Source organism: Halichoeres trimaculatus, unplaced genomic scaffold (assembly GCF_033239565.1).
Source record: "Halichoeres trimaculatus isolate MK-OKI-2021-1 unplaced genomic scaffold, fHalTri1.1 fHalTri1_scaffold_13, whole genome shotgun sequence".
In the NCBI taxonomy this organism is placed as follows: domain Eukaryota; kingdom Metazoa; phylum Chordata; class Actinopteri; order Labriformes; family Labridae; genus Halichoeres; species Halichoeres trimaculatus.
Genome location: NW_027437191.1, coordinates 3934104 through 3946658, shown reverse-complemented (window position 1 = coordinate 3946658; position 12555 = coordinate 3934104). Strand labels below are relative to the sequence as shown.

At 42.5% G+C, this 12555-nt stretch overlaps 1 protein-coding gene across 7 annotated transcripts in view; it reads right to left on the bottom strand.

The window, feature by feature from the left end:
- The window catches only part of epha7 (eph receptor A7), a 152094-nt gene that overhangs the window by 91312 nt on the left and 48227 nt on the right, over positions 1-12555 (bottom strand). For all 7 annotated transcript variants that reach the window (XM_074685702.1, XM_074685707.1, XM_074685703.1 and 4 more), the window contains exon 5: positions 6655-6990. In XM_074685702.1, the coding sequence (XP_074541803.1) occupies positions 6655-6990 (336 nt within the window). The remainder of the gene's footprint in view (positions 1-6654; positions 6991-12555) is intronic.

The window sequence follows — 12555 nt, the reverse complement described above, 5'->3', positions numbered from 1 at the left end:
AAGTCAGGCCTCGGGCGTCAGCTCCCAGCAGCTTTGCTCTCTCAATCTAATCATCCACAACTCTGTTCTCTCCATCCTTAACCAACTTCTTCTCCGTCCAAGTGAAGCTCATTAAGGTACTCATGGGCTCACATGATGGCTGTTTGACCTCTAAGGGCAACAGTCAAAATTGTGACGCTTCTTGTTTTAGAGCTGAAACGATTCCTCGAATGATTCGAGGTACTTGATTACAAAAAATACTCTGGTAATTTTCTCCACCTCGAGGAATCGTTTAAAAAAGATCAAAGAGTGTTATTTCAAATAGAGCTGAGGCCATATTAAGAGGGTTTTCAGACCCCTCAAGCTAACTCTTATACAAAGTAGCAACTAGCAACAAATCTAGCTTCTTTTCTGGAGTTTGGAGACTAATGGGTCATTCTACGAATTTGCCATTTGGGTCCGCAGCATTTGATGAGATGTACAAAAAATGTGTCAAAGTGTGTTTACAAATTTTGGAGCTACCAAAGCAACTGCTCTTATTGACATGCTGTATCAGAAAATTCTATTTCTTAAAGAGAAAAAAATTCATTTGAAAAATAACTAAACAAAAATGTATTTTATCCGATTACTCGATTAATCGATGGGATTTTCGGTAGAATACTCAAATACTAAAATACTCGATAGCTGCAGCCCTATCTTGTTTAGAGTGCAGAATAAATCTGGATGAAGATGTCAGAAATCCAATTTAAAACTCCCTCTTCTGATAAAACTCACTGTTCACCACCTGACAAGCAACGTGAGACAAGAACAGAGCTGAGTGTGGAGATGTCATCAAGAATTTACACAAGATGTCATTTAGTTGTTACCTGAAAGTTTCCCTGCACAGAAGACTGACTAAGGTAGAAATATTTTACCACTTGTCGTACTGTAAAACTTTTTGAAGTCAGGTCAAACAAACAAACAATCTCAGCCTTAAAGTCATGATGTAAACAGATACTGATAGAGTATTATGTGGAAAAGAAAAAATATCTGAACAATCTTAAAGGGGGGATCTGAGGATTTTCCTCAAAAAAAAGACAAAAAAAAAAACAGGAATAATCTTTCTCAATCATCTTCTATGGGCCTTTGTACATGTGTGTCAGTGTCTGTGTCTGCCTCAACCCCCTCCTCAGCATGTAGTTGATGCTTTGATTGTGTTGGGACGCCCAGTGCACAAATGACTTTTTGTGATGATTAGTGAGTGGAAAGATGCTAATCAGAACAGCTACGATAGTAGACATAGCATAGGGGAATAAAAACACAACCACAGTGAAATAAAACACCAAACGTAAAAAGCCTTTTCCTAAACGGGAGTAAAGCTTGGCTCGACTTTTACTCACTTTCAGGAACTTGGAGAGCAGCATGGGATGAAGAGCAATGGGAGTTAGCTTTCTGCTAACCAGGTATGTGTCAAATACCTGTGATTAGCTTGTGCTAACGAGCCAAGTCAGGTGCATGGCTTTCAAGTCTTAAACACATAGAATCATGATGCTACAGGTGGTTGCTGGACTAGTACATTTGTTAATACAGTCACAGATGGAGGCTGTGAGTGTGTGCTGCTGCTGGCACTGAGCCAAGGAGGAGGAGCCCAGTTTGAACATTGTATTTACTAATAAGTAACAAAAACTCCTGCAGACACTACCTTTTAACAACACTTTGTCATCTGTCAGATAAAGGGGTGGGCCATCTGAAACTTAGAAATCGATCGAACTTGACTTTTTTAGAACATATTAAGAAATGGCGGAAACCAAAGCAAAGCAAAGCTGTGCACACTAACAGTGGAGTTTATGATTACAGATAATATATGTATGCACACTTTGGGGGAATTAGAATTTTTTTTTTTTTTTTTTTTTTTTTTTTTTTCATTTCATACTGGTCTCCATGTTTACTAGAGTTTTAAAGTTTGGGAAACAACTGAATGCACAGCATCTACTTTATAGACTTTACAAGAAATGTTTTACACATTCCTCCCTACCTCCCTATTGGAATAAAGATGGCACCACAATGCTTATGCCAACTAAAACCATGTCTAATACCTAAAGGCATGCATTCAGAGATCAGGGTCAAAAGTCATCTATTCATAGTTTTTCAGTAAGCCATAAATCAAAGATGAGGCCATGATGAATGCAATGATGCAGCAATTAACAGGTTTCACTTTCAACCAGACTTTTAAATATACACCAGACTGTTGTCCCTTTACATCAGGGAGCAGTGCTTTCAGTTTGGTGCAACCTGCACTGAGCAAAAACAAAGTGACACCTGTGGTGTACACCCAGCTTAATGTACTGTGCTTCTATAGAGACATGAAGGCTACGCTACATTAGCTTAAATATGGCGGAGGGACCAACAGTGAGGTTTCTTATCCACTGGAGAAAGGAGTAAAGTCAGCAGCGTGGGAGCGTTTCAGGTTCTCAGAGAATGACCAAAGAGTTATACAAGGCGACGGATCAGTCGTGTGTGAAACCTGAGGCAGCTTTAAGGGTCGAACACGTCAAATTTGGTGCAGCATCTGCAGCATCACGGCCCAGGACTGTTATTACTGTTTCAAATGGTGATGATAGACTTTTTTTTCACTTTTATGCTGTAAAACTGATGAGTTTTTGTCAATACCAATGATCAAGAAACTGTTATTGCTGCTATAACCATACCATGAAACCCTTTAATCCCTTCTTCAACACCTACAGGTCTCCAGTCAGAGAGCATGGTTGTAAGGGTCAGTCCAACACACCTAAAACCTATAAGGAGGCTCTTCATAAACCTGATCCATCAGGGATTTCTTCTTTTGTTGCAGCCTTATTAAACATTTGGATGATTAGAGATTTCAGGGACAATGCACAATATATCAATTCATTGAAAGCTCATCAGTGAACTTTGAGATAACCTCCTTTTTGAATCCAGTTAGCAGTTTCTCCCACTAACTACCCGCAAACTGAAATGGGTAACAGCACTTAGATTGTGTTTTTTCAGGCAGAAATCTGCTGAAAAAGATTCCTCCAGAGATCACTCATTGACCTCTTATTAAGAATCTTATTCCGCTCACATATTCCATGCATGAAACAACTCTAATAAACCTGTGCCTCCATTCTTCTGCACGTTTGATTTATTCTTTTCACTGCTATCTTCTGTAATTTCAGCCTTCATTTAGAGGTTTTATTATGTCCCAGACCCAGCACATGAACAGATGGAGTGGGTCACCCTGCACTGAAGAGCTGCTAACCCTGAAGGAATTTGATTAGTCTGGGTTTCAGAGAGGGGTTTGGTATTGCATCATGGTCTAAATAGTGCTTCAGAGAAAAGTCCGATCCACCACCACCACCACCACGTTGGACCAGCCAGGGGAATCAAAGGCAGCTTTGTCATTTTAAGATGGATTTAGTCATGACTGAGTATCAGTCTCAATAAACGATCTCAACCTGACCTCCTCTGGCCAATTTCACTGATTGCAGTGTTATAGCTCTTTAATGGTGGCCACTTACTCAAAATAATAAACATGACACCATCTTGGCCAAGCACGCCACTCTCTTTCACAAAGGCTAATGGCTAAATATTCCAGCCGGCTAACTGAGTAATTGTCTGTTGTCAACATGCCACGTGTAATTATGAGTGACTCTAAAAGAGCATGTGTTAATTGTTTTTTCCTGGCTCTTTCCTGCAGGTCGTCCTCTTCTCACCATCGTCGTGTCCTTGGCCAGGCAACCCCTCGGCACATTCCAGCGCGTGTCTCTGTCACGGACCGAGCGGCACGAAATACATCATCCCCCCAACGCTGCATCCCACACACATCCGTTCAACTCAACGCCTCTTTCCCTCCCACTTACAAACCCACTTAATGACTGTTTGATCAGCTGTTTTGGTAGCCAAAGCCAAGCCTCTGGAGACGTGTGATTTGACTAGAGAAATGTCAGGTGAGCTGCTTTATTTGACGTTGAAATGAGCTTCCTCTATCAAACTGAGGCTTCAGAGCTCCCTTTGCACTCTCTTCTTTTTAATCACCATAGTCAGAAGAGTCTTTCGGGCCAACTGTGTTTCATGGATGCTCAAGCATGAAAGAGGAATCTTGTTGGGAGGATCCATAGAAATAATGAATAAAAAGGGCTCTGGAGTTTGTCACAGCAGAATACAGCATTTTAATCACGTTAGATTCCCCCGAGAGCCAGCTGCAAATACACAACTTGCTCTTTAGGTACCGCTGGGAGTCTGCATCATTGCTAAGCTAATCATGTTTGCCACTGTAGTGATATACACATTACATTAATCTGGAAATATTATGGATCATACCAGACTGTGGTCATTAAAGCTAATGGGGAATCATTACTGTAGTTTGCATTTGAGAGGTTTTGGAATTAAACTGTCACTCGTCATGTTATTGAGCTCTCTGCAGGGCGAGCTGTGCACAGGCCGCTGGGACACACACATTTTGCAACCTAAGCATTAAAGGTAAAGTTATTCAGGAGTTGGAGATGAAGATCAATCCAGACCTCATGCCTCTGGGTTAAGCATGATTAGCCTAGCATTGAGGCTAACAAAAGCCACTTCAGTGATGTCTTCCTAGAAGCCAGTGCTACAGTTTACTTTACCTGATTTTCATATCATATCAGACAGCAGATATCAAACGCATCAGACTTAATGAAGCAGAAATGGCTCCCATCTTTTGTTTTTGACATTGACATTGTATTGTGCTTTTTCCGCCACCAGAAGAAATGTTTCAGACGGAGGAAAAGGAGTCTCAAGCATGTTACAGGCTAAACCAGCAGATTCTGGGGCTGATTCTGACATTTTCCTGTGACGTCACTGAAACAGTTTTACTTTCCCAGATCTGCTCAGGAGAAGATAGTTGCCACGCCAACAGCCGGTGGAGAAAGCAAACTGATTGAAGGAGGAAGTGCATCAAGCACCGCCGTGGTGACAACGGGACAAAGTCACACTATAGAGGTCAGAAATGGAGAACCAACTCTACAGATTATCTGTAAACCGCAGATAGACATCACTACAGCAATGCATCAGGATGCTAAAGCTAGTAATTTTTAGCTTGAAAGCCATTTGTCATCCACCATATTTAAGGGCATATTCAGACCTGGACTGTTTGGTCCACTTTAAACGGACCAGGGTTCATTTCCCACGCTGGTGCGGACTTTTCATGCAGGTATGAATAGACACAAACGAACCCTGGTGCGGACCAAACAACCGGACCGAGACCCACTTTTTGAGGTGGTCTCGGTCCGCTTCCAAACAAACTCTGGTGCGGTTCTGAATACAAACCAAGGTCCATCCAAATTACTACAGGATACATGCGCCTTTTGGGCCTATAAAGCCACCGTAACCTAACCGTCTTTCCGTCTGAACCTCCGTCTTCTGTTTAGCCACGCCGTTGCTAGCATGTTGTGGGTCAGGACACGCAGAGCATAGCGTCTCCTTGCTGCGTGCATTCGTCTTCGCTGTTCCAAAATTGTAAACGGTGTTGTTAAGTCTTCTTTGAAGGAGCTGCTCTTGAAACTGAAAATGATTTAGCAGCTCTAATAAGAGCACAAACACACATGTTTACCTCCATTTCCAGGTCTGTATTCTGTGTGCCGCCCTTTGTCAGTGCTGTCCAATGAGAGCACCGAATGTCACACACGTGGATGTGTTTACAGAATATATTCCACTTACAAAAAGTACAATCTGAATACGAACCGCACCAAACCAAAAAAATAAAGTCCACTTTTGGTCCGGACCAAACAAGTGGACCAAAGGACTTTTCTGGTCTGAATACAGCCTAAAACTGGGACAGGTTCCCAAATTCCCACGCCTTACCATCATGCCCTACGGTTGCCTTCTGTTGGGGTTCCAAACAAACCAATCCAAGAAGGTGGATCTTGATACACTGCAGTCCACTGACAGGTTGAAAGAATGGGATCTTCCATTGTTGCCCTTTGTTTACTGTGTTTTTCTTCTTTGTTGGATTTATTAGCAAGGTACACTGTCGCGCTTCAGTGCCGTACCACTATTGCTTAGCTGGTGCAGCTATCAGCAACAGACTTATACCAAAAGGGGCTGAGTTTGCTGTCATAACACAAATGGGATCAGGCTTTACTAATCCAACCTGTACCCAACTGTACTGATCCAAACCGTACCGCTTGCTGGAAACAGGGCTTTAGTTTTCCAGTCTTGGGAGTGTGAACTGTGGTTGTTGGTGAATAAATCTGTCAGTCTGTGCAGGGCTGTGTTGGTCATGTTGTTGTTAAGCACGTTCTATAAATACTGAACAGAAGTTGCCGTGTGTGTGTGTTTGTCCCAGGCTTTCGTAAAGTAAAATGAAATATATGCACTGATGTAACAACTCCACATGTTGTGTTAAGGTGCTGTGGTAGTTTTCAAACACTAAGAAGAGTCATGCAAAAAGTTTCCCCCGCCTCCCTAAGCTGTTATTACCTCTCAGCTCTGTATCGGCACACAGACCTCAGACTGACATCAATCACTTTGCCGCACTCAGAGACAGGAGGAGTGATTTGTTTCCATAACTTCTCTGCTGTCAAACTTCACATTTCCCTCCACAGCGACTGAATCAACGAGTGTTTTCACTCACTCACCCTCTCACTCACTCACTCACTCACTCAATGCCCTCGATGTTATGAACGAGACGCCTCGTGTTCTTACCTGCTTGGCCTGTAGCAATGCTAACAGCAGCAAACAGCCTCTGCGTGCGGCTCAGGTCTGACACTCCGTTGACAGCCTCCACCTCAAAAGTGTAGTTGGCGTGGGCGAGCAGGTCCATGATGGTCACGTAAGTGTCCACTAATCCTGACTGTGCCGGGGAGTATCCCACATTGGGCCCACAGGGTACACACTCCTCGGGTTCCCAGCTGCAACGCCGGCATATAACCCTGTAGGTGACATCGTTGCGGCCACCAGTGTCGGCCGGTGGGCCCCACTCCAGGCTGACGGTGGTCTGGTTGATGTTGTAGACCAGGTTCTGTGGCGCTGAGGGAGGTCCTGTCAGAGGTGGACACAGAGGAAGCCAGAATTAAATAACTGGGTGCCAGGGAAAGTGACAGCCAAGAATGTGCATTGACTGGATCTGTGCTTCCACTGTTCTCAGAGAGAAAGAGGAAAAAAAAACAGCACAGGACATGCCAGCTCCAGCCCTGGAGCCAGAGACTCACACTCAATTATAATAAGACTCAGACCCAGAAAAAAGGGAGTACAGGTACACGGAGAGGAAGTCTGCTCTGTCAGGCACCAAGGTCAGTGTTAGAGGGCTGTGAAATCAAAGAGTGCAGCCCAGAGTTTCAAAGGAGAAATCATTTCACAGTCAGAGTTCATGCAATGCAGTGTTTATGTCTTCATTTTTACAGAGAGAGCACACCCACATAACCCAGCGCTCTGACCTCCAACCCACGGCATCCTGCACGCTGTGAATCCAAGACTGATCACTGTTACCAGGCTTCAAAATGTCAGAACTCTTTCAGACATCAGGTCCAGTGAAACGATGGCGTCTGACAGCATTTTGTCAAAGTAAAATCAAAGAAATGGGAATATTTAGTCACATGTAGTAACTCAATTCAACACCAACTTGCTCACACCTTGCAAAGGTGAAGCCACAAGGATCTATGAGGACAAGAAGCTCAGTCCATCCTTCAAGACCCCATGAAAGGTCTTCATGCGTACGACTTTGGAAACCTTCACCATGCAGTGTTCAAAGACAGGCTTTACAGGCCTCTTCTTCTAACTTGTCTGTTTTTTAGTATAGCCAGTGGTTACTAAAACTACTTAAAGCCTAGACTTCTTTTCCATGCTGTGATTGCATCTGCAACATAAACTTGATCATTTCACGGTCCATCAAACCCTGCTGTACAGCGCCTGCTCGTTCTGTTCGTTTGTTTCAAGTACCTGTGGATTTTAGTTCAACATAAAACACACAGAAGCTTCTCTATGGGTTATTTAACAGAATAAGCCCTTTTTTTAAATATTAATATACAAGAGACAGGTTTTCAGTCTGATGAAATACCAACATACTACTGATTAGTCAAAAAGCCAGAAGTCAAGCTCTGTCAGGTCTGTCCTCAAGAGGAGGAGAAAACTACTCTTACAATGTTTCTCTGTTTAATGAAAGTGGATCTTTCTCTCCTGATGCATTCAAGGAAGCCAGTTAACTCAAACACTGTTTGTCTTTATTGACACAGCATCAGGCAGCACCAAGAAGATTAGTGTCTGAGTGTAAATGTTTGTTCTTAAACAGATTGTTAGCTGCTCTTCATGCAGATATCTGCGGATTTTGGATGTCGTTGCGATGGATTGTGTTACCAAAAATTGCTGATAGCTGATTGGCAACTTAAACAAACAGAAACTGAAACACTTCTCATTCTGGGAATCCAGACCCTCGGGTAGAGAATCCACCCAGGAAGTAATAAGTACAGTAACAGAACTTTCTTACAAGCCACCAGATTTAACCAACAAGAACTGAGGCTGTTTTCCAAACCGCCCACTACACCAGCAGCACCTACTGATTTGGCTGAAAGTCGGTATGTAGAAGACAGTATGCAAAAAGTTTCAAATCTGCTGTATGCCAAAAATTCCCAAACGTCCTATAGATCCGGGAAATTTCTCAGTATGCAACGGAGCAGTCTACTGTTTCCCACAATGCACCGTGCTATTGCTGTTTGTATATGTGGGTGGCACTCAGGGGAATAACCGCCATCTACTGGAATAAGTCGGCAATACAACATAATAATAAAACAAATAAATTAGTACAATAATAAAAAGTTAGCCTCTCACAGATTGAGTTTTAATAAATAATGTAACTTTTGGTGTAACATTGAAACTATAGATGATGATTCTACTGTTTTGTACAGATGATGAGAACAGCCATGTTTTTTTTTTTTTGTTGTTTTTTTCCTGACTTTTAATCTTGTTATCTCAGTAACAAATTACTTAGTAATGTGTCCTTCTTTATTTCAACCTACAAACACTGCCACAGCCAGCTTTCCAAAACTGAAAACCAGAGTAGTGTCTTACAAAACAGATCCAACAGAACAGTCAGACTACATTCTACATGCAAAAGCAGTGGGCAGTATCCAGTGGCTACTACATACTACATTCACTCTTAAAAATGTTGGGTTAAAAACAACCCAATATGGGTTATTTTTTAACCCAGCACTGGTTAAATATTGCACAGAACACATGCTGGGTTATTTTGACCCAACAAGTTGGGTTGGTTTCCTTTAACCAACAGTTGGGTTATTTGAACAACCCATTTGGGTTGTAAATGTAAATACCATGTAAATGGTAAATGTACTTGAGCTTATATAACGCTTTTTCTCGTCTTTGACTACTCAAAGCTGCTTTACACCACAGGTTACACCTACCCATTCACACCCACTCACTCTCAAATTCATTCACTGATGGTTTAGAGTTTCTATATTAGTTGTCCATCAGTACTTCAGCACATTCACACCCTTTCATGGGGATTTACAAGCCACTGACACAGCAGTGGGACCACTTTAACAACTTAAGTGTCTTGCCAAGGACGCATGTTGCCCAGTTGTAGGCTTGAACCTGCAATCTCCCAATCACTGACCAAGCACACTATCCAACTACGCCACCAACACCCGTGAAATAGGATTGCCAACATACACAGCTACTACAGTGAGCTTTATATACATTTTATTAATATAAATTAAACATTGTGGTGAAAGAATAGTGCACACGTAGCAAACCTTGCTTATATAGAGCTGAGTCACTCAAGGTGTCTCTCAGTATGTGACGCTGCTAGATGGCGGTTCTGCACATAGAAGCCCGAGAAGAGAATCGCAGTTAGGCCATAACAAGACTTGCACATCCAGCGTCCTGAATGAGTGGGAGTAAACTGGGGGTAGCTGTTGGTCAAGCATGCGGGAGCGTCAACCCAACATGTTGGGGAGTCCGAAATAGCCCAACACAATTTAATGAAAATTACAACCCAACAGCTAATAACTCAACTGCCTACTACCCAGCAATCTGGGTATTTAGATTACCCAATTTAATCTAAACAACCCAATTAAACTAACCAACAGTCTAAACCCAGCTGTTGGGTTGAAAAAATAACCCAACAATTTTTTGTGTGTTTACATGCAGTATGTAGACGCGGTTTGGAAAACAGCCTGAGGTTTAAACAAAATGGCTGTCGTTAAAGTTAGAGGTAGACCGATATATCAGCCGGCCGATATATCGGGCCAATATTTGGACATTTGTCTCTATCGGCCATCGGCCGTATTTTCTTTTAAAAAGCCGATTTTTGATCCGTTGCATTAAATTATGCAATTTTTGATCAGGCACAAAAAACATGAGCACCTCAAACTTGTGGAACCACTTGGATACATTACATACTTTTGTTCAAATTATATGAATAAGTTTAAATTTATTTTTTGACATTTAAGGAGAGTGTGAATGTTTACTACTGCTTGTTACATTGTGTGTTTACTCAGACAAAATATTTCATTGTTTTGAAAGCTGAATAAATGTTCAGAGGACTGGACACGACTTGTTTTAATAGATTTCTTTTAGTTGCTCAGAAATTGCTGCGTTTCACAAAAATGTGATAAATATATATTTATTTAACAATCAGCCTGAATATCAAATTGGAAAAATCGGCTATGCATATCAGCATCGGCTGCCCAAATTTGGAAAGCATCGGCATCGGCATCGGCATCGGCCCCCAAAAAACCAATATCGGTCGACCTCTAATTAAAGTCACGATAGTAAACGAGCAAAATAATATAGGAAGATATATTCCATCAATACTTGAGCAGTGTGTGAAGATAATGGATGATTTACAAAGAGACGTGTATGTGTGTCTGTCCGACCTCACACAAAGCTCTCCCTCTGCAGGGATCTCTCCTGTTATGTTTCCAGTTTGAGCCTGAATGGACAAAAGCAATACTAAAACCCTGCCAGCTAAAGATACATGGCTGAGCAGTTCTTCAATCTTAAGTTCGTGTGAGCCACTTAGGTTTCCAAATATCTCAAAATTGAGCCAAAGTTTACAAGTCATGGGATTCCCCTTTGAGGCAGCCTCATAAATTCAAATCTAAAACAACCTGATGCTTTTTTACAGTGTCCTCATGCGTGCAAAAATAGCTGATGATTCATCCAGATGGACTGAGGGCTTTGTTTACATAGCGATTGTTAGCGGCATAAAATCTGCAGCTGTTATGGAAATGATTGAGACATGGTTCCACGGTCGAACAAATGCTTAGCAGTCAGCAATCAGAAGCCCGAGACAGCCACTCTCCACGTCCTCCTGTCCTCTGGAGATATACAGCCATCGCAGCTGGAGACGCAGAGTTTTCTTAGGGAGGTATATCAAACAGACAGCGGGACACTCAAAGTTTATGTCCTCCAAAAAAAGACTCAAAGAGGGACTCACTCAGAATTTATGGAGTAGATTTAAAGCTGGATTATCACCACTCTGTAACTGCCTCTTACAATTCCTCCTGACGTACAATAACATCCAGCTTCAGAGGCACACAGGACCACAAACCATTTGCCTGTAAATGTTCTTATAATGGCAGAGAGATTATCCCATCTCGTAAAACAATGAATAACAAATTGCTGCTTTCATCTCTCAAATTCCAGACTGTTGGTTTTTACAGCCCAGATGTTGGAATAAATAAACTCCCCGTATCGCAGTAAAGATTATATGACTTGTATTCTTTGTTTATGGACATCCTTGTTTTGTTCTCGACAAGATTTAAACTCCTCTGTTTTCAGAAGGACTCTTCTTTGGAGGTAATCTTTGGGAGGAACCCCTCAACTCATTAAATTTGTCACAACAAAACAGGTCATGCATATGCAACGTGCCAAAACAGCTATCACAATATTCTAGCTCATTAACACAGCACTTAGTTGTTTTTCCCTGTTCCACCCATTAAAAGCAGGAGGGGGGGCTCGGCGCGCTCAGACATCCATATTCATGATTATCAGGGGAGATAAGAGACAGACTGTGGACGGGGAAAGATGAAAGAGCCACCTGTGGCAGGTGAAGTGGAGGCGAGTGACTGCTGATAGCGCCACTCGACTCCAGCCTTGGCGCTGACACTCGACCCTCGCGCTCAATCTTCCTCACGGACGAGGGGAAGGTGTGCACAAAGACGCCCACGCACGTATCACACAAAGTCACACACACACACAGCTCCCACCTTCCTGCCTGAACCTCAGGGCTCCTTTATTCCTGCGTGTTCACGGCCACAGTAAACCACACTGATAACATCTCATTCTGCTCGTGCCACTCTCATTGTGGTCTCAGCTGCTACAGATCAAAGCGCTGATTTCTCAAAGAAAAGGAAATGAGATTAGGCCCTCTCTGGATCTACGTGACCTTTGTCTTTGGTCTTGTTTTTCTGTTGCATGCTACCCTGCTAGCTCGGGTCTTCTTCCTCCCGAGACCTCAGCATGCTCCACACGGAGTGCATGTCGGAACGTATAACGTCGACACTCTGAAACTCCCTTTCCTCTCACAGAACCAGGGCTAAGTTGGATGAGTTTTGTAACTTTTCCTCACAGACAGTCTGACGTGTTCAG